The sequence below is a fragment of the Leptonotus elevatus genome, chromosome 21 (assembly GCF_054856555.1).
Source record: "Leptonotus elevatus isolate MCC_2025b chromosome 21, RoL_Lele_1.0, whole genome shotgun sequence".
NCBI classification, from domain to species: domain Eukaryota; kingdom Metazoa; phylum Chordata; class Actinopteri; order Syngnathiformes; family Syngnathidae; genus Leptonotus; species Leptonotus elevatus.
The window spans coordinates 9,077,545-9,099,064 of NC_141259.1; the positions used below are offsets into that span (position 1 = coordinate 9,077,545).

General features: G+C 41.6%; 1 protein-coding gene across 2 annotated transcripts in view; it reads left to right on the forward strand.

Moving 5' to 3' along the window:
- Nucleotides 1-21,520, forward strand: part of sspo (SCO-spondin) — a 73,568-nt gene that overhangs the window by 24,807 nt on the left and 27,241 nt on the right. Inside the window, exons 40-87 of one of the 2 annotated variants that reach the window (XM_086065953.1) lie at nucleotides 176-335; nucleotides 476-524; nucleotides 656-760; nucleotides 845-972; nucleotides 1,456-1,576; nucleotides 1,687-1,814; nucleotides 1,884-2,025; nucleotides 3,256-3,429; nucleotides 3,513-3,693; nucleotides 3,780-3,855; nucleotides 3,945-3,966; nucleotides 4,600-4,720; nucleotides 4,796-5,009; nucleotides 5,096-5,237; nucleotides 5,785-5,958; nucleotides 6,059-6,235; nucleotides 7,085-7,162; nucleotides 7,250-7,405; nucleotides 7,501-7,656; nucleotides 7,736-7,900; nucleotides 7,970-8,161; nucleotides 9,581-9,703; nucleotides 10,048-10,177; nucleotides 10,331-10,456; nucleotides 10,522-10,613; nucleotides 10,740-10,922; nucleotides 10,986-11,156; nucleotides 12,156-12,411; nucleotides 12,489-12,535; nucleotides 12,912-13,082; nucleotides 13,172-13,306; nucleotides 13,505-13,641; nucleotides 13,711-13,805; nucleotides 13,888-13,937; nucleotides 14,021-14,191; nucleotides 14,774-14,944; nucleotides 15,283-15,362; nucleotides 15,459-15,628; nucleotides 15,705-15,751; nucleotides 16,750-16,950; nucleotides 17,028-17,198; nucleotides 17,824-18,024; nucleotides 18,118-18,190; nucleotides 18,419-18,639; nucleotides 18,763-18,915; nucleotides 20,069-20,235; nucleotides 20,307-20,452; nucleotides 20,886-21,106. In XM_086065953.1, coding sequence (XP_085922079.1) covers nucleotides 176-335; nucleotides 476-524; nucleotides 656-760; nucleotides 845-972; nucleotides 1,456-1,576; nucleotides 1,687-1,814; nucleotides 1,884-2,025; nucleotides 3,256-3,429; nucleotides 3,513-3,693; nucleotides 3,780-3,855; nucleotides 3,945-3,966; nucleotides 4,600-4,720; nucleotides 4,796-5,009; nucleotides 5,096-5,237; nucleotides 5,785-5,958; nucleotides 6,059-6,235; nucleotides 7,085-7,162; nucleotides 7,250-7,405; nucleotides 7,501-7,656; nucleotides 7,736-7,900; nucleotides 7,970-8,161; nucleotides 9,581-9,703; nucleotides 10,048-10,177; nucleotides 10,331-10,456; nucleotides 10,522-10,613; nucleotides 10,740-10,922; nucleotides 10,986-11,156; nucleotides 12,156-12,411; nucleotides 12,489-12,535; nucleotides 12,912-13,082; nucleotides 13,172-13,306; nucleotides 13,505-13,641; nucleotides 13,711-13,805; nucleotides 13,888-13,937; nucleotides 14,021-14,191; nucleotides 14,774-14,944; nucleotides 15,283-15,362; nucleotides 15,459-15,628; nucleotides 15,705-15,751; nucleotides 16,750-16,950; nucleotides 17,028-17,198; nucleotides 17,824-18,024; nucleotides 18,118-18,190; nucleotides 18,419-18,639; nucleotides 18,763-18,915; nucleotides 20,069-20,235; nucleotides 20,307-20,452; nucleotides 20,886-21,106 — 6,770 coding nt within the window. Of the gene's footprint in view, nucleotides 1-175; nucleotides 336-475; nucleotides 525-655; nucleotides 761-844; nucleotides 973-1,455; nucleotides 1,577-1,686; nucleotides 1,815-1,883; nucleotides 2,026-3,255; nucleotides 3,430-3,512; nucleotides 3,694-3,779; nucleotides 3,856-3,944; nucleotides 3,967-4,599; nucleotides 4,721-4,795; nucleotides 5,010-5,095; nucleotides 5,238-5,784; nucleotides 5,959-6,058; nucleotides 6,236-7,084; nucleotides 7,163-7,249; nucleotides 7,406-7,500; nucleotides 7,657-7,735; nucleotides 7,901-7,969; nucleotides 8,162-9,580; nucleotides 9,704-10,047; nucleotides 10,178-10,330; nucleotides 10,457-10,521; nucleotides 10,614-10,739; nucleotides 10,923-10,985; nucleotides 11,157-12,155; nucleotides 12,412-12,488; nucleotides 12,536-12,911; nucleotides 13,083-13,171; nucleotides 13,307-13,504; nucleotides 13,642-13,710; nucleotides 13,806-13,887; nucleotides 13,938-14,020; nucleotides 14,192-14,773; nucleotides 14,945-15,282; nucleotides 15,363-15,458; nucleotides 15,629-15,704; nucleotides 15,752-16,749; nucleotides 16,951-17,027; nucleotides 17,199-17,823; nucleotides 18,025-18,108; nucleotides 18,191-18,418; nucleotides 18,640-18,762; nucleotides 18,916-20,068; nucleotides 20,236-20,306; nucleotides 20,453-20,885; nucleotides 21,107-21,520 lie in introns of both variants that reach the window. The other variant, XM_086065952.1, reaches the window with a different exon arrangement.

Sequence of the window (21,520 nt, forward strand, 5' to 3'; positions counted from 1 at the left end):
CACAAGATGCCACCAAAGCACTACTTTTTTACTTAATTGAAATTCTCAACTCACTTTGACATAATTCCTTAGCACCAAGATTTGCCTAAAGAAATACATTATAAGTGTAGTGCTGAGAAAAATAACAGTTCACAATTGATAACAATCCACATTTTATTTATCCGCGTGTTCACAGATGTCAGACTGACCCCTGTGACGAGTGTGAGTACCAAGGTCAGTCCCACGCTGTCGGAGACAGATGGCGGGCTGACCATTGCCACTTGTGCCATTGTTTGCCCAACCTATCGGTGCAGTGCTCCCCCTACTGTCCGTACGCTGTTACTGGATGCCCTCAGGTAATAGACTAATCCGTGTAGTCAATTTAATTGAGGCATTTACCTTAAAATAAGCTTTTAAGTAGTGTATTTGTTATCATTTGTTTGAATCTCTGCATGTTTATCCATGCCTTTTTTTTTTCACTTCTCAATTCGTGTAGGGCCAGAGTCTCGTTCCCGGAGAGGGTGGCACATGTTGTTACTGTCAAGGTAAATTAAAGTCTCTCTCTTCTGTTTTATTTTATCCTGAAATTTCACCCAAAACTTTTTTGTGAGGAGTCTATATTGCAGTGTTGCTGTGTTTCGTCACTGATTTGAGTTATATTGAATGTTCTACACAGTAAGTAATGAAAGTTCCGCAGTGACAGTCAGACCCTCCCCTGTGACTTCCGAGCCAGGAAAGGACACCACTCCCTCGGTGCCCACCTACCCGCTCCCTCCTGGTGGTCAGTGACTTCATATAAATGAATACATGACAGTTTCATGAGAATTTTTACCGTAATTATCTTTTTTCGATCATCTTTTTTCAGAGGAGTGCTGGTCTCCTTTGGGCGTTCAGTTTCTGCCGGCCTCCAGTTTCCGTGCGTCATCTCAGCAAAGCGGTCACCCCCCTGAAGCGGCTCGCCTTCATGGCTGGGACCCCCACACAGACCTTCAGGTAAATAAGGAATACTGTTTGTATGTTTTTTATTTTTAACTCATTCACTCCCAGCCATTTTCACTGAAGCAACCCCCTTCGCTCCCGGCTGTTTTACTGGATTTTGACTGATTTTGCAAGGAATATAGTGTTCTAATACTATGAAAACATGGAACCTACCAAAAGAAAGATTAAAGTCTCTTCTTTCATCAGGAGAAAAAAAGTACATTTGTATCTGTTTCCGTTTTGCAGCAATTAGCATGAGAATATAGCTAAGTTTCATCATCATTATTATTGCTTGTTGCAACCTGAACCCTGGTTGATCTCTTATACTCTGCTGCCACCTGCTGGTCGTTTTTGTAATAACTACCATTGCTTCAAACGACCTCTTCATGTCAGAGGCAGCATCAAAGCCTTCTGTGTGCTCGAGCATAAAAAAACATATAAATACGTTTTTGGGTTTGAATGAGTTAATGCTGCTCTCTGTGACTTTTGCATGTGCAGGGCTGGAGTCCAGAACCAGAGGAGTATAAAGATCTACCACAGCGGAGCCCTGAAGGGCACAGTAGCAGCACACAAAGCCCTTACATACAAATCGACTTGCTGAAAGCATACAACATCACTGGTGCACCTTTAGACCTGGCCGTGCTCGTTTCACAACACTTTGAATGCGTAATGTTGTCAAGCATATGTTTCTCATTGAATTTGTTAAGTGACACCTTGTTCCTTTTCCAGGGGTTCTTACCCAGGGGGGCGGTGTGTTTGACACATACGTTTCCAGTTTATACCTGCAGTTTAGCCAAGATGGAAGACTGTGGTATATTTACAAAGAGCTTGTGACTGACGCACAACCCAGAGCTAAGGTTTGGTCATCACACTGTTGTTCGTATGATAATGATGTGTTTCTACCATGTGCATCATTATTCCGCCAGGTTTTTTATGGTAACCACAATGAGGGAGGGGTCGCTGAGATCAAATTGGACAGGATGGTGTCGGCTCAGTTTGTCCGCCTGCTACCGCATGATTTCCATAATGGCATTTATCTTCGTCTTGAGATTATGGGATGTGAACGTGGTGAGTAGATGTAGCATATTTTTTTCTCTTTTTTGCATTATAATAGGGTTATTATAGTTTTGGAATTTTCTTTTTAGTTAGTTTTTATTTCATTTTGAGTTTTGCATTTTGAATTTAGTTGGTTTTAACTAGTTTTCAGGGTGGATCAGGTAGTTTTTATTAGTTTTAGTTAATTAAAAATGCTTGAAGCATTCCCACATATGTCTCTACACTTTTTTGCCACGTAACAACTTCCACATAATACTTCCGATTTACACTGTAAAAAATTTCAACTTGCTTCAAAAATTCACTCTTCCCGGGGTATATAAATCGTCTGATTCCACATTACTTACAGTATTCGCACAATTTAAGGTTAAACAACAACTTCTCCGAAATTTCCACGCCCACTTCCATACATATAGTTTGTCATCATTACCATACTGCTCGGTGGCACAATTGGTAAAGTGCATTGTCCAGTAACCAGGAGGTCATAATTTCATAATTTATCTCTCAATTTACCTCATAAGCATTCCACATGCATTCAAATCTTAGCATTCAAATATTAGCATTCAGTTTTCAGCATTCCCACGCACTTGCTCCAGAAATTGCACTTAGTCTAGTTTCAGTTAGTTTCAGTATAAAAAATGTGCATTACTTGTGTGCAATATTTAGAAAACACCATGGTAAAATGAAAAAAGTAACGTATTTTTTACCTAGTGTTGCATTTCGTCTGAGTAAAACAAAAAACAAAACAAAAAACGGAAAGGGGAGCCATTGGAGCCAAAAGTCAAGCACGCAAAATTGTCGCCGAGGAGCGACATAATCTGAAAGTGCTTTTTATTGGCTGCTGCTAGATGATGTCACTTCTGTGTGACACACGTCTTTATTCCGGTTTATATCGAAATAAATATACTTAAAATCAAATTTGAAACAATACTGAGCTCTCTCAGAAAAATAAAAATCACATTTAAAATAATGCCCAAAGGCTCATGTATTAATGTAATTACCATAATAATAACTAATAATTATAGTTCGTTTTAGTTAGCTTTGTAAACATAAAATGGAGTTTCAGTTAGTTTTCTGTTTTTTAAAAAGCATTTTCATTTTCATTTTGTTTTGTTACCCAAATAATTTTTAGAATTTTAGTTGTATTAAATGTTTTAAAAACAAATTTTCGTTAACTTAAATATTTTTTTGCAATTAAAAGCTCTGCATTAAATATAAACTTATTTTTGTTCTCCTCTGGCTCAGCTTACCACTCATGGTCAACCTCACCCACACCGACTTTGATCACCTCACCAATAGGTGGCTGCAGAGAAAAGGAACTCCAATGTAAAAATAAACGCTGTGTGCCAGCCGGCCCGTCAGGAGTTATCTGCGATGGGGTCGATGATTGTGGTGATGGATCAGATGAGATGTACTGTGGTGAGATTTTTGTCTCATTTTCTGTAGTCTAGTGAAATGAAATGCATTAACACTAAAATAAATGTGCACTGCCCTTATTCCAGGAACGCAGACCTACCCAACAGTCACAAGTCTTCAAAGCTGCCCTGGTGGTCAGTACTTATGCCTCCCACCAGGGGGCTGTATTGACTCAGGAAAACGTTGCGATGGGATTCCCCACTGTCCAAGAGGAGATGATGAAAGAGAATGTCACCTGCATGAGAATATCACCACTCAGTCTGACAGGTAAGGTCAATAAATTGCATACAATTTTGAATTCATATTTTATTTAGTTGAAACCCTGCTGATATATCATACAAATGTATTTACAGACCATACACACCCACCGCCGCCCCTATCAGGACTCCTTCCAGGATCCCTGTGACTCACCCTGCATTATTACCAACAGTAAGCAGAACGATTTCTTTGTTAACAACAAAAGGTAAAGATAATAGGAAGTTTAAATGCGTCAATATGAATTTTATATGCCTTTACAGGATGGTGGCCCTGGATATCGTGGTAAGTTCTTGTGCTACTTAGTTAGCTGGTGAATAGTTGTCCCCCTCCCCCTTCCTTGTGTCTTAATGTATAGTGTTTTCAATATATCATACATGCTGAAGAGGTGTCAAAATGAGTGTGTTAATTTTGAGTTAATTTAAAGTTCCTTTAATGGCACAATTTTTTTTAACGCGCAATTAATGACCGCCCCTTATTTGGAAAGCCTGTACTGGGGAAATTCCAGTCACAACGGAGCAAACATGTACACGTCAAAATTTAGCAGCACTGTAATAAATGTAATAATAATGCATATATTTGTGGAGACTGGAGTCAAGTTGTATTTTACAATTTAAAAAATGTGCAGAATTTCACCAGTTACTTTATGTTAAATAAAAGATGGCTCTTAATATGAAAAGAAAAATGCACCGAGCTGTCACCAATGTCTTACAAATGCAATTATGCTACCTAGTGGCAGAAAAATGACCAACACAAATCAATATCATACTAGTTTTTTACAGTACATCTTTTTAATTTTAACTCCATTGTATGAACTATTGTGAAAAGGCGATTAATCATGAGTTACCTATTGAAGTCATGCGATTAATTCCGATTAAAAATTGTAATCGCCTGAAACCCCGGTACATATCTTTGTAGGCATCTGCTCATCTGCACTTGGACTGGAGGATGGAATCATTCGTTATGGTCAGCTGACCTCATCCTCCTACCGTGAGAACAATCCTGCCGATGCTGGCCGGCTGAATATCGTTCCTAATGTGTAAGTGATAAAGTGCTTTTTAAAAAATCATTACTGAAAAGATACATTCAATGTTTTTGTCCGTGGGGTTTGCAGTCAAGTTATGGAGCCTGGTTGGAGCCCCTTGCCTACAGACCTCCAACCGTACTTCCAGGTCGATTTCCTGGAGCCCACATGGATTTCAGGGGTTGTGATGCAGGGCAGTGAACGCATGTGGGGGTACCTCACGAAATACAGATTAGCGTTCGCCCTACACGGCAGCCTCTTCACCAACTATACACAGGATGGCAAGCCCGATAGTCCTGCTAAGGTATTCAACATATAATAATAGAATAGAATAATCAAAAGTAGCAAAACTCTTGATATTTATAAAGTCCTTTTATTGCTATGGTGTAGGTGTTTGAGGTACGAATGGTTGGTCGGACTCCTGTGACCCGCTGGCTCAGTAGGCTTGTCAGGGCCCGCTACCTGCGCATCATCCCTGTGGAGTTCAGACACACGTTCAATCTACGTGTTGAGATCCTTGGCTGCAGAGGAGGTGACAATTTCCTGTCCGTTTTCATTTTTGTCTTTCTACGGAGGACAATTCGTTCTCATTTGCTCCTCAAAAACGTATAAATACGTTCTATTTGAAATATGACCATGGTCCCAAAAACTTATTTAATCATTAAAATAAAAATAAAAATGATGCAACCTCTGAACTGAAGAGAACGCTTGAAGAAATGGTAGTTATTACAAAAGTGGCCAGCAGGTGGCAGCAGAGTATAAGAGACCAATCAGGGCCATGTTGCAAAAAGCTCTTCCCCCCACTATTTTAAACAGATTAGTGAATAATGATGAAACTTAGCTATATTCTAATGCTAATTGCTGCAAAACGGAAACAGATACAAATATACCTTTTTTTTTCCTGATGAAAGAAGAGCCTCTAATCTTTCTTTTGGTAGGTTCCATGTTTTTATAGCAATAGAACACAATTTTCTGTGGGCCTTGCAGCCGGGAGCAAAGGGGGTTGCTTCAGTGAAAATGGCTCGGTGTGAATGAGCTAAACTGAGCTGCCGCAATGTTTGTCTTGATGTGTATTGCAGATGAGCTGGTGACCCCCAGCAGTGTTACAACCCCCTCTGGTGTTGGGAAAGTGACAGCGCAACGTTGTAAAACAGGCCAGTTTGCTTGCCAGCACAGTGAGCAATGTGTTCCTATTGCTGTGGTTTGTGATGGCCGACTGGACTGCAAGGATCATACAGACGAGATGAATTGTGGTAAGAACTCCATTATAAACTACTCAATGGGTAAAATTTTCGGGATTAACCGAAAATGCACACAATCCAAATTCTTGTTTCGCCATCTTCTTCTAAACAGGCTCTCCAGGTTTTCAAAACGAGACTAGTTCCACAGGTAAACCAGGCTTCCATGGTGACAGGACAACCGGTGCCCCAGGACTCCAAACCACCAAGCCACGAGGTGGTCTGCCCGGTGTGGCTACAGATGGAGTCACAGGACAACCTGGACTTTGGAAAGTCACCACTCCACACATCGGTAAAAAAAAAGACAAAAAAACTTTTAAACTTTGCATAACTTGTAATCTTGACAATTGAACTTTATATATGTCAAGTTCCATTATGGAGGAGTATGTAGAATATCTCAAAAAAGGGACAACACTTAAAAATTGACAGTCACTTCTGCAAAATAATGTTTTAACTGCTTGCAACAAAAGTGACTGCACCCCTAAGTGAAATTGTACTAAATGGTTTCAGTTAACCATTTCTCTACCTAGTGTATTGCAGATGTGATGGGGAAGCATGTGTGTTGCATTCAGTGTTTTCACTTTTTGACATCTCACACTGGTCACTGGAAATTAATATTGATATGCCATCTCTTGGCAAATGAATGTCTGTACTCACTTTTGTCAGTAGTTTAGACATTAATAGCTGAGTGTTGAACAGTGTTGGGAATGTTACTTTATAAAAACAATTAGTATTAGTTACTAATTACCTGCTTAAAAAAAGTAACTGAGTTAGTAATTGAATTCATAATGACAGTAACTAGTTGCCAGGAAAAGTAACATTTTCACTACTTAACAAATTGCTTTATATGAAATAATTAGTTTTTTAAATAATTTTTTTAGCAGTTTTCAAAAGACAATTTGTTGAGTTATTGTGAGGGCGCTTTACGGAATAATTTTAATGGTTTTCTGTTTGACCAGAGAAACAAGAAATCAGAATTCTGAATATCCCCCCCATTTTTTTTTGGTATAAATATGACTTGTATATTATTATTAATTATTCATGTACCAGGTTGCGCTTTAACATTTCTTACTGAATCTTTCATGATCAAATAAAAAATTCAAGAAAATTAAAATAAAACACTATTGATTTTTCCCACTAGAAGTGACTACAGGCCAGCCCGGGCTGCATTTCACTCCATCGCACCAGCCTGGAGTTCCTGGTTTACAAACCACAAAGCGTGAGAGACACAAAACAATGTTGCTAGTTCTGGATCCATGATTTCATGCGCCTTTTACTGAACAGACAGAGACTCTGTATTTTACAGCTCAGTGGATCACCACAACCCCCCGTGATGGGGGCTTGCCCAGAGTGCTTTGTGTGGAAGGCCAGTTTGCATGCCGCTCATTTGGCTGCGTCAACTCGGCTCAGGTGTGTGACGGCAGGCGGGACTGTTTGGACGGGTCTGACGAAGAGAGATGTGGTATGCATGAATAATCTGTGATATGATAGTTTCCAAATACATTCTTATGTGAAAGGTTAATAAATTGCATTATTTTTACCCAAATGACCAATTAGGTTCCTTAGTAAGTCCAGTTACTACACAGCGCCCCGCATTGCCGAGTCCCTGCTCCCCCAAGCAGTTCTCCTGTAAAAGCGGCGAATGTGTCCACCTGGACCGCAGATGTGATCTGCAGAAGGACTGCGTGGATGGTTCTGATGAAAAAGACTGCAGTATGGAAAATATATAGCATCAAATCAAATTCATAAAATCTGACGTGGAAGTGAAAGACGATGTTCTGTCATCTTCCAGCTGACTGCATCATGTCCCTGTGGACTTCATGGAGTCAGTGTAGTGTGTCCTGTGGTCTGGGCTCACTGTTTCGACAGAGAGACATTGTGAGGGAAGCGCTACCTGGAGGATCCTGCAGTGGGGCCCAGTTTGACAGCCGCGCCTGCTTCCCACGACCATGCCCAGGTTTCTTGACAGTATTATATCCTGCTGGGGTCTCTCGTAAAATCGCTCATCTATTTTCACCTCTTGTAGTTGACGGTCATTGGTCAGAGTGGACAGAGTGGTCCGAGTGTGATGCTCAGTGTGGAGGAGGTGTCAGGCAGAGGAAGAGAACCTGTTCTGTACCCGCCCCCAAAAATGATGGGAGGGATTGCGAGGGTATGAGCCAGCAGAGTCAGAGCTGCAACAGCCAACCTTGCACCAAAGACACGGGTACACAAACAGGTGAGTCATTCTCAAACAAACATAACATTTTCTGTGATTGGTGCTTGAGTAAGCAATAAACATAGCCTGAATGTCATTCTTTCACCATGACATTTAATGAATGTTTAAAAGATGAAATATTATTATGACCCAAAACATACTTTGTATTCATAGAAAATGAACAGTATGTCATGTGGGACATGAGCATTTGAGGGCTAGAGGACCCAAATACAGGGAAGTAAGGCAGTGAAACAGAAACCAAGTGCAATATGTGGGACTTGAATGAAGCACAGAAAAGAAGGGTGAACAGACAACCATGACTGGTCGTCGCGACTAATCGTCGCGACTGGACAGGACTAGACTGGTCTTCGCAACTGGACAGGACTAGACTGGTCTTCGCAACTGGACAGGACGGGACTAGACTGGTCGTCGCAACTGGATAGGACGGGACTAGACTGGTCTTCACGACTGGACAGGACAGGACTAGACTGGTCGTCGCGACTGAACAGGACATTACTAGACTGGTCGTTGCGACTTGACAGGACAGGACATGACTAGACTTGTCGTTGCGACTGGACAGGACAGGACATGACTAGACTAGTCGTCGCGACTGGACAGGACTAGACTGGTCGTCGCGACAGGACAGGACTAGACTGGTCGTCGCGACTGAACAGGACATTACTAGACTGGTCGTTGCGACTTGACAGGACAGGACATGACGAGACTTGTCGTTGCGACTGGACAGGACAGGACATGACTAGACTAGTCGTCGCAACTGGACAGGACAGGACTAGACTGGTCGTCGCGATAGGACAGGACTAGACTGGTCGTCGTGACTGGACAGGACAGGACTAGACTGGTCGTCGCAACTGGACAAGACAGGACATGACTAGAATGGTCATCGCAACTGGACAGGACAGGACGGGACTAGACTGGTCGTTGCGACTGGACAGGACATGACTAGACTGGTCGTCGCGACTGGACAGGACGCTGCGACTGGACAGAACGTCGCGACCGGACAGGACGACGTAACTTACAGTAACAGAACAGGATGTGATTAGACAGTATGTGACAGGGCCTTACTTGCCTTGATTTGACGAGCTGTGGTGTGGCTATGACTTGTCTGCGGCTGTGGCTGTGACATTTTCTTGGCTGTGGCTGAGGCTGTGACGAAGACGAGAAACACGAACTTCCACACATAACACAGACAATGCACTCACACCGACTGGACAAACACAACAGACTAAATACACCAACACAAATTAAACACCTGGGGAAGGGAAGACCCACACAGGTGGACGTTGTTAAACATAACAAGACAAGGGAAGAAACCAGGAATACATGACAAAAAAAACAAGAACACCCATAACAAACAAAAACCTTAACCCCCACAGAACTGAAACATGACACAGTATGTGATAGTTAAAAATGTTTCTCCAGGTTGTGTCAATGGTATGGTGCTCGTGTCCGAGACAGACTGCCTGACTGGGAGAGTTGAGCCTTGCCCTCCTACATGCTCACATCTCAGCTTCACCAACAACTGCACTGAAGAATGTAAACCAGGTTGGCCTATATATACAACATGCACTTCCTTGAGTGGGTTTAAGACTGGCTGGAATGTAAATATACTCAGCTATTTTTAATGGACTGTGTGTTTTGTTGATGCTCATTTCTTTAGTAACATGAATGTAGAAGCAGCTATATCCTAGTAGTTTAGATTTGGTAAGCCAAATGTGTATCGGGCCTCAATTTTTGTTTTTGTTTTTTAGCCCAAAATAGTCTTATCACGATGTAAGAGGGAATGCTGCAGTTGCAATTCTTGACACTGACTCAATGCCAGTATCTATCTCCTCTTGGAATCCTAACTCAAATACAGATTTAGGTATAAATTCATTTTCTCACCCCAGGCTGCCGCTGTCCCAACGGAATGTACCTACAGGGAGGACAATGTGTGAAAGCAAGCCAATGTGTTTGTCACTGGAACGGCCAAAAACTGCAGCCAGGACAGACGATCAGCAGGGACCATTGTACTACATGGTGGGATGTATTTCTTTTATTTATATTCCACTTTGTTTGATCTATTCTTGGTCTTCATAGCTGAAGGCTTTGTGAAAACAGTAATCACCTAACTTATGAAATTGTAATCAGTTCATTCGGTACACAAAGATAATGTAAATTTGTCTCCAAAAGTACGTGCCAGGAAGGACAAGTTACCTGTAACGCCTCCATTTGCGCAACAACCTGTCAGTGGTCAGCCTGGTCGTCATGGTCGCCGTGTGATGTCACCTGTGGGCTCGGGCTGCAACAGCGCTACAGGTGAACAGCTGTCCGATTTAGATGCATTTGTATGTCTTCAAGCTGAGAATGACTTGTTCTGTTAGGTCTCCAGTGAATCAGACAGCATCCCTCAGAGGGCATCTCTGCCCAGGAGACTCCTCTGAAGTTCAACGGTGCTCCATTGCCTGCCACACCGGTACACATTTTCATATATCCACAGAGAACATTGACACTTATTATTTTAGCTTAATTCTATATGTTCATTTTAGTCTGAGTTATTATTGTTAGTATGACTTTTTCTCCCCTTTTTATTTTATTGCAGAAGAACCAGATGGAATTTGGAGTAAATGGACAAGCTGGTCAGAATGCAGTAAGACATGTTTCCATCATGCAGACGATGTTGGAATCAGACAACGATTCCGAAGCTGCAACCACACCAATGCTCAGTCTACCTGCGATGGAGATGGCGCACAGCAGGAGCCGTGCAACATTGTCCACTGTGCAGGTAGGAGTCTTCATTTCTCATGAGTGTAAACAATATTCAAATGACACTGTGTTGTAATACTAGTGGATGGTGGATGGTCTGCGTGGGCCCCGTGGTCTCTCTGCTCATCTGAGTGTAATTCTGGTGTCCAAACACGAGAGCGATTCTGCACTTCACCCCCTCCACAACATGGGGGCAGAAACTGTCCCGGTCCACACATTCAGACAGCAGACTGTAACGCCCATCCCTGCTCAGGTATTATGTTATCTTGTTGCTGATCCTTAGTAGGACCATAATGTGGTGTGGGAATGTTACATTTACATTTACATTTTCTCAATGTAAATACTGTGAATCCTGGGATGCGTGAAAATATATGATATACAGTTAAGACTGTATAGAAACATTTTAATAGTTTACCCAAACAAATTTGTAAGCATAAAATATACACTCTAAAAACTGTTGAGTCAAAAATTAGATTGACCCACTAACTTGGGTCAATTTGACCCAGCTTTGCGTTGTTTTGTACAAAATTCATAAAGTTCAATTCAGAAATTCAAAAACTTTAAACAGGGTTGTTTTGTACAAACCAATTCAGAAAGTTGGGTCAAATTGACCTAAGTTAACAGGTCATCCAAATTTGGACCCAAATTGAGTTGTTCTTGACCCAACAGTTTTAAGAGTGTCCACAACAATTGGCTAAAAAATGAGCCAAATTGGATCAAAAAGGAATTAACCCAACTTGTTGGGTTATTCAATTGACCCAAAAAGTTGGGAAACATGATTAACCCACAAAAAAACAAAACATATACTGGAATTGGGTTGCTTTGTGGGTTAATTTAATTTTTTACTTTTTGAGTTGTGTCAGTTCATTTTTGACCTAATTAAGGGCACACTCACATTAGGGCCATTTCTTCCGTTAAAAGTTGGGTCAAATGAATAACCCACAAAACAACCTAAAAAATATTTGGTTGCTTTGTGGTTTATTAATTTAATTGGACTCAAGTTTTTGTGGGACGGTTGATTTTTGACCCAATTCAATTGGGTTACTTAATTAACACAAAAAGTTGGGTCAAATGAATAACCCACAAAACAAGCCAAAAAATATTTGGTTGAATAACTCAAAAAGTTTGGTCGGTCCATCCTTGACCCAACTTGAGTTATGTTTGACATAATTTTTTTTTTTTTTTAGAGTGTGTAATGTACATGAACACTGTAAATACATAGAAGTCATTGTGTCCCTTATTCTCCTTCTAGGACTCTGCCCTAAAGGTATGATATACATGACAGCATCTGAATGTGAGGATCATGGCGGCGCATGCCCACGGGTCTGTATGGACATGACCTCCACCGAAGTGCAGTGTGCCACTGCCTGTTACGATGGCTGCTACTGCACACTGGGCTTATACTTGCTCAACGGCAGCTGTGTGCCTTTGGCCCAATGCCCATGTTACCATCAGGGGGAGCAATACCCGGCTGGGGCCACCCTTCCTGTAGATGCATGCAACAATTGGTATTCTTCAAACGCTGTTGCGGCTAAGTCTGAAATAGTTTCAGTGGATTGATTTGTTCGGATTGTGTCTTCAACAGCACTTGCACTAATGGAGAAATGTCATGTGGAACGACTTCATGTCCTGGTGAGTTGGTTTATCGTTGAATGTGGCTCAATATCCATAATATCAAATACTAAAAGTTAAAATCTAGCACGTCGACAGAGGTGGCTAAGCCAGGTCCAGAAAGTAAAAACCCTGTCACAGTTTGGCTTTAACCCCTAGTGCTAGCTAGCTAGCTAGCTTCCTCGCGGGTTAACGAGCACCACGGAATCTAGCTAGGAAGCTAGCTAACTAGCACCTGAGGCTAAAGCCAAACTGTGGCAGGAATTTTACTCTCTGGACCTCGATTTGACACCTCTGCACGTTGCTAACGTAACAGTTTTTTTATATTAAATTGTATTCTATATTTCTATCATTCAATTCAATTAATCATTATCCTGAGTGACTCTGTGCCTCTTAGTGGACTGCGGTTGGAGCAGCTGGACTCAGTGGAGCACCTGTAGTCGAACATGTGACGTCGGTGTGAGAAGGCGTTACCGCTCCGGAACCAACCCCCCACCAGAGTTTGGAGGCCGTCCTTGCGAAGGCGCCAGAGTTGGGGTCGACACATGCAGCATTGAGCCATGCTTCGGTGACGACATATTTGTCCATGTTTCACATTTTTACAATTGCTGTTTTTTCCCCCCTTATCAAAGTAGTTAATAATGTGATGTGTACTAGGTGTAAGAGAACCATGGAGCAAGTGGTCGGAGTGCTCAGTGACATGTGGAGGAGGTTACAGGAGCAGAACCAGTGGGCCTATCAGAGTCCATGGCACAGCACAACAGTTCAGTGCCTGCAATCTGCAGCCATGTGGTACGACAAACACACACTTAACGAGAATGGCTCGCAGTTTCACAGGGGTGTGTAGACTTTTTAGATCCTTTGTATATGACATTTGATCAGAATTAACTCACAAATTTGATGGAAATCTGTTAGATATGTTATAATAAAATGTTGTCCGTTATGCAAGGTGCTTATTTTTATATTGACGATTGCTTATCCCTATTTCAGGGGATAGCAGAGTGTGCCCGCCAGGGCAGGAATGGAAGCAGTGTGTGAGAGGAGCAGTATCATGTTCAGACCTCACGATGGACCTCAGTCGGAACTGCACGCCAGGATGCCAGTGTCCTACTGGAACTTTCCAACAGGTCAGTGTCTTCGACCCCCCTAAAAAAAGGACATAAACATTGTAAATGTATTTGATTGTCTGTACTCAGGATGGCGAATGCGTCCAAGAATCTAATTGTCGCTGTGATGTCGATGGAGAGCAGTACAAACCAGGAGACATCATTTCTTCTGACTGCAAAAACTGGCAAGTACATGCAAAGTGTCATTGTTTACTTCCATTTTATCTGCATGCGTTTTTAACTTCAACATTTATGCCCATATTTCAGTACATGTGAAGCAGGACGACTTGTAAACTGCTCTCAAGCCATTTGCACTGGTATGATTATTTGATTATTTCCAGTGATTAATAGCAAACATGACCTTTGATTGATTCTCTCTCCCTTCATTTTTTTCACCTAGCTGATGGCCAGTGGTCACTGTGGACTCCTTGGGGCTACTGTTCAGTGTCATGTGGGGCAGGTCTCCAGTCCCGATATCGCTTCTGCTCAAGGCCTCAGCGCTCCGGGAATGGCCTGCCATGTCCGGGGCCTAACCGCGAGGACAAAGTCTGTGTCACCAACCCATGTGATCGTGAGTTAGTGCTGCCATTAATAATCTCTTCTTAACTCATTCACACCCAGCCATTTTCACTGAAGCAACCCCCTTCGCTCCTAGCTGTTTTACTGGATTTTGACTGATTTTGCAAGGCCCACAGAATATTGTGTTCTATGGCTATAAATGGAACCTGAAAGAATGATTCTTTCATCAGGAAGAAAAAGTACATTTGTATCTGTTTCCGTAATTAGCATTAGAATATAGTAAGTTTCATCATTATTCACAAATCTGTTTAAAACACTGAGGAAAAGAGCTTGTCGCAACATCTCTCATACTCTGCTGCCACCTGCTGGCCGTTTATTGTAATAACTGCCATTGCTTTAAGCGTTCTCTTCAGTTCAGAAGCTGCATCAAAGCCTTCTGTATGCTCTAGCATAAAGAAACATAAAAAACGTATAAATACGTTTTGGGGAATGCAAGACAAAGTATTAAAAAACGTTTTGGGGTTTGAATGAATTAAACGCTATAATAATGCACGGTCATATTTGACACCTTGGTGATCAGCGTTAATATTTCATTGGCATGCATTGTCATTGCGATGTTGTCGACTCCTTCAAGGTGACGGTGCTTGGGGTCCTTGGAGTAATTGGACGCAGTGTACCAAGTCATGCGGCGGCGGTGTTCAGAGCCGTAGAAGGGACTGTGACAATCCGACCCCTGAAGGAGACGGAAATTACTGTGAGGGGCTTGGAATTGAGGTCAAAGCCTGTAACACTGCCCACTGCCCAGGTAGGCTTGTGTGTTTCAACACCATGCGTTTTCGAACAACACTATTTGTCAAGTTCAGTCATACCGAGAACATTTAATAAACGACAGACAAGGAAGGAAGACAAGAGATCTAGATTGTTATTGCTCGCGAGGAGAACGGACAGAGATGTGCTCAGTTACAATCTCCTACCGCTCTGAAGCACATTCTCCCGAGCCCTCTATCTTGTGATAAGGGCACAATTCTTGTTTTTGAAGCTGCAAGAGCATGAGTCATGCTTTGCAATACCATAAGAGTAAATATGGGATAACTTATGTACATTTATTCTAACACTATTTTAACAAACATGATTTGATTTCAGTGGCGCCATGCTCCAAGGTTCCAGGAACGGCATTCAGTAGTTGTGGACCATCCTGCCCGCGCTCCTGTGATGACCTGGCAGTATGTAACACTCCAAACATGTCGACCCAACTCATTGTTTTCCACACTGATAACACATTTAGATCATTATAAAATTGTGTTTTTCCTGTTAAACAGCATTGCGAGTGGCTTTGTGAGCCAGGGTGCTACTGTACAGAGGGAAAGGTTTTGTCAGCTAACGGAACAGTCTGTTTAGGGCACGAAGAATGTCCCTGCCTTGATCTTACAACTGGACACCGGCTTGAGCCTGGAGACGTGATTGTGGCTCTTGATGGCTGTAACAACTGGTTGGGAGGATTCACACATGCAGTGATCAACACAATTAAGTATGTCATAATTTATGTGGGGATTTCATTTTTTTAGCACCTGTGAGGGAGGGAAGCTTAACTGCTCCCAAAACCCCTGCCCAGGTGAGTCGGACAAAAATCGCCAGATAGCCCAATACTTTTGTACCAACGGAAGAGGATTAGGGCCAGTGAAGAGAGGAAAAAAAAGGTTGGCAGGATTCTGACTTTATTCTCACAATTCTCAACTCAATTTAATTTATAAAGCACTTTAAAACAGGCTTTGCTGTATACAAAGTGCTGTACATGGAACAGAAATCGGCTATGCAGTAAAGATAAGTAAAACAGGAACAAAACAAACATTGTAAGTTAGTATACAAGTAAATAACATTTCCATCAAATTAATAACAAAAAGTAGGTAAGTGAATAAATACATACATTCTGACTTTAAAGTGAGAATCCACACTTTAATCTCAGAATTCTGACACATAAGTGAGAATTTTCACTTTATTCTCAGAATTCTAACTTTAAAGTCACAGGTGCTAAAGACTTTAAAATCATAATTCTGACTGTAATGTCATAATTCTGACTTTAAAGTGAGAATGCTGACTTTAAAGTCAGAATTCTGATATAAAGTCATAGTTCTGACATTAAAGTCAGAATTATGACTTTATTAGTGCTACTATTATTCTCACTTTAAAGTCCGAATTCTGAGAATAAAGTCCGAATTCTGACTTTATTCTCACTCTAAAGTGAGATTTTTTAGATTAACGTCAGAATTCTGAGATTAAAGTCCGAATTCTGACTTTATTCTCACTCTAAAGTGAGATTTTTTAGATTAACGTCAGAATTCTGAGATTAAAGTCCGAATTCTGACTTTATTCTCACTCTAAAGTGAGATTTTTTAGATTAACGTCAGAATTCTCACTTTAAAGTCAGAATTCTGACTGAGTAAAATTAATTAATAATTCTGACTTTAAAGTGAGAATTCTGGGAATAAAATGAGAATCCTGCTAAACTTTTTTTCTCTCTCTTCACTAGCCCTAATCCTCTTCCGTATGTACCTTATGAACGTGTATCAGGTAGCTGGCTTTAGATTCATCACCTTTTCTTTGTGTTTCCAGTATCAGGTGGCTGGTGTGAGTGGTCTATGTGGACTCCATGCTCCAGGACCTGTGGGGCAGAGTCGGTTTCCCGTTACAGGAGCTGTGGCTGTCCCGAACCCAAAGCCGGCGGGGAGCCTTGTACTGGAGAACAGGAAATGCACAATGGCGTTGGCGCTCAAATCCAGAGACAGCCCTGTCCTGTCATCACCTTCTGTCCAGGTAGGGTTTGATTTTTTAGTTTGTTAGGGCAGAACATCCTCCCTTGTGCTTCTCATTACAATTTGTCATTATTATAGTGCAAGGTTCTTGGAGTTCCTGGTCAGCATGGTCAGCGTGCGACGGGTGTGCCGGGTCGTCCACGCGTATCAGAGACTGTAACAACCCACCTGCTAGATTTGGTGGTCTGCCCTGCCTCGGAGAGAGGATGCAGAGCCGTGGTTGCCATGACAACATGACTGTGTGCTCAGGTCAATTTTGCAAATGTTTTTACTAGGGGTGTCAGGCGATAAAAAAATTTAATCGCATGACTTCAATAGTTAACTCACGATTAATCACAAATTTGTTCTAAATGTACAATAATTTTTCAATAAGATTTAATTATCTTGTTAGTTATTGAGACAGTTATTTCATAACTCATAAAACTGAGTTAAATTTTTTTTAAAGATGTAGTGTGATATTGATTTGTGTTGAGGTCATTTTTCTGCCGCTAGATGGCATAATTGTATTTGTTAGACGTTGGTGACATCTCAGTGCATTTTTCTTTTCATATTAAGAGCTATCTAATCTTAAAAATGAAGTAATTGAAATTGTATAATTCATCTTGATCCCAGTCTCCACAAATATATGCATTATTATAAAATTTATTACTGCTAAATTTTGACCTGGACGTGTCTGCTGTGATGCGACTGGAATTCCCTCAGTAAAGGCTTTCCAAGTGATAGGTGGTCATCATTTGTGCCGTTAAAGGAACTTTAAATCAACTCAAAACACACTCATTTTGACACCCCTAGTTTTTAATGTAAACTGTCGAATCAGGTTGAGTTTCATAAAGTCAAATATGAAGTTCGTACTATATTGTATTTCCTTTTCCAGACTGCGGTGGAGGCCAGGAAGAATGGCCTTGTGGCAAACGCTGCCCTCGATCCTGTTCTGATCTCCATGGTGACACGGAGTGCCTGGACTCCCCAGGATGCAGCAAGACCTGCGGTTGCCCGGGTGACACGGTCCTGCAGGATGGCGTGTGTGTAACCAGGGAGGAGTGTCGCTGCAAATATGAAAACAGCTCTGCTGCCGGTTAGAGGTCCTTTTTTTTTTTTATTCTGAAAACTGATTTGTTTAAGTGCAACATTCTCCACTTCCTTTTTTGTCTGCACTGAGGTGGTTTAGATTCTAGACCCGGCGAGACTGACTGGCAGTTTGCAAGTCACGGAGAGGAGATCATCACTGACTGCAAAAATTGGTTTGAATCATTTGATATAAATTGATGTTTTTTTCATGTAGTGGTGACCGGCTTCTTCTCACATTCCATGTAAAGTTAATTGACTATAAATGGTCCATAGGTGTGAATGTGACTTTGAATTCCTTTTTTTTTTTAATATGTGCCCTATGATTGGCTCCAGCTCTTCGCTGTCTCAAACACTAAATGGATGGATAGATGTTTGTCAGCTTTTCTCATTTTTCTCTTTAGCTCCTGCCAAGCTGGAGTTTTCCACTGTCACTCACTCCCCGGCTGCTATGTCGACGGTGGCTGGGGCCAGTGGGGAGCTTGGTCTTCGTGCTCAGTTTCCTGTGGAGTAGGAGTTCACTTAAGGAGACGCCAGTGTGATAATCCATCTCCTCAGAATGGAGGGAGAGGCTGCCTGGGAATTGGGGAACAGCAGAGAGACTGCAACACACATCTGTGCACAGGTTTTTAAAAGTTCTAAGTGGAACATTTTGCATTGTATGGCACACAAATGTGTTTTTAGCCCTCTTTCAGAAACATTGATGAGAAATAATTTTGTATGCTATGTATAATATTCTTGCCTCTAGACTCCGTGGGCCCTTGGCAACCCTGGTCTCAGTGGTCGGTGTGCTCAGTCAGTTGCGGTGGCGGCCAGCAGTCCCGATTTCGGACCTGCGGCTCAACGGCCTGCAGTGGTATCAGCCGCCAGAGCAAGACTTGCAATACAGAGGTCTGCCTTGGTAAGTCAAATCACTGGACTCTTTATAAGGCAAAGCTGTTTTTAATAATCAGGTCGTGTTTGGTTTGACTACAATCTGTTTGTTTGTGACTTTTTTTGGTCAAAAGTGGCCATGATAGAGACAAAAAGTGCAAATTGATGTTCACGGTAAAGAAAAAAGAAAAAAGGCCATTTTCTATTGTTTGTGGCTATTTTTGGCCAAAGGTGCCCACAATAGAGCAAAAAAGTGCAATTTGATGTTGGTAAAAAAAACAAAAAAAAACATAGTAAATTATTGATATACTGTATTTAAAGAGCTGAAAAAATGTTGGAAACAATCAAAATCAGAAGGAAAATAATCCACACCCTTAAAAACTTTTCTATTTACATGAACACAGCAAAAATAGTTAAAAATGGAAGTGAGATAGACACAAATGCCAGCATTGAGCCCAGACGATTAAGCCACACCAAAATCAATAAATTCATCCATTTATTAACCGGTGACTAGATTTCTAACTGACAATCAGACAAAGCCAAAAAAAATAAAAAATCAGATATTATCTGTTGTAATGTTATGAGTAACTCGACTGTACCCGTGAATGAGTTCAATGGTATAAAATGAATGGGTGGATATTTAAAAAAAAAAGAAGTATAAATACGTTTTTAATACTTTGTCCTGCACTCCCAAGTTTTGGGGTTTTCTTAAAAAAAATGTTTATGCTCGAGCATACAGAAAAGGCTTTGATGCAGCTTCTGACCTGAAGAGGTTGCTTAAAGCAATGGTAGTTATTACAAAAAACGGCCAGCAGTTGGCAGCAGAGTATAAGAGATCAGCCAGGGCCGTGTTTCAACAAGCTCTTTTTGCCAGTGTTTTCAACAAGTTTGTGAATAATTATGAAACTTAGCTATATTCTGATGCTAATTGCTGCAAAACAGAAACAGATGCAAATATACTTTTTTTCCTGATGAAAGAAGACACTGATCTTTCTTTTGGTAGGTTCCATGTTTTTATAGCAATAGAACATAATATGAATCAAAATCCAGTAAAACTGCCGGGAGCGAAGGAGGTTGCTTTAGTGAAAATGGCTGGGAGTAAATGAGTTAAACAGTATTTTTGTAAAGCTTCTATGACGTCAAACCTGTTTTTATAAATTATGCATGTTTTTGTTGAGCAGAAGTGGGCTGCCCCCCAGGCCGACTGTACAGGGAGTGTGAGCGAGGAGAGGGCTGCCCTTTCAGCTGCGACCAGATAAGCGGCAGAGAGGGCTGCTACACCGACGGCTGCGAGGAAGGCTGCCACTGCCCCTTGCACACTTTTCAACATCACGGTGTCTGTCTGGATGTGGGTTCCTTTCATATCCTACAAGCATGTGCCTGAAAATGTTCCTTAAAATTGTCATCATTGTGTCTCAGGAGTGTCCCTGTTTAGTCGATGAGGAGTTTCTAGCTACTCTACAGACTGTCTCTATCACACCAGTGTCATCTCTGCTCCTCCATAACATCTCTGAGGGAGTAGAGCTCCAGCCTGGAGACACACTGGTCCACGACTGCAGCTCCTGGTGAGTGGACAATCTTCTCACCATGACGTTACACCTATATCCGTGTGGGAGAATCTTCAGCATTCGCCGATGACACCACCACTAAACAAACTCTTGAATGTCATTTAAACATGGTGCAGTGATTGAGAAACTGTGTTGAAAAGGTGATGTTACATGAGGTAAATTACTTGCTTTCTATCAGAGTTAGTGATGGGAAAATGAAGCTTCATGAAGCTTCATGAATCACTTGAAATAATTTTTTACTCCAATAGTCCTTTAGATTGTACTTTTGGTTTAAATATAAAGGCCAATGCAATGGAAATTGATTACATTTCCACTAAAACAAGAGTGCCATCTAAAGGAGTCAAAACATATCACGAGTGCTTCATGAAGCTTCATTTGTCCTTCACTACTCACGATGCTAACAAAACAAATCACCCTTCTTCTCTTGTAGTCTCTGCGAGCACGGCAGATGGAACTGTTCTTTAGCACACTGTCCTGTTGACGGCGGTTTGTCACCCTGGGGCTCCTGGAGCTCATGCTCGTTGTCCTGTGGAGGTCTTGGGCTGAAGACCCGCACCAGAGGCTGCACCCAACCTGCTCCAGCTCATGGAGGGCGAGATTGCATCGGGCCCTACCTTGAAACCACCTACTGTCAGGCCCCTGACTGCCCAGGTAGGGGGGGGGGGGGAATAAGCATTTGGACAGAGGTTACTACGGAAGAGGATTAGGGCCAGTGAAGAGAAAAAAGGGTTGGCAGAATTCTCACTTTAATCACAGAATTCTGACATTAAAGTCAGATTTCTGAGATTAAAGTCTGAACTCAGAGAATAAAGTCAGAATTCTCACTTTATTCTCTGAAGTGAGAATTCTGACTTAATTTCAGAATTCGGACTTTCTGACTACCAAGCCCCCACACTCCCACCCCCACCCACAAGCTCGATGTCACAAAGTCAGAATTCTCACTTTATACTCAGAATTCTGAGATTAAAGTGAGAATTAAGATTTAGAGTCAGAATTCTGTGATTAAAGTCAGAATTCTCACTTTAAAGTCAGAATTCTGAAAATAAAATGAGAATCCTGCCAACC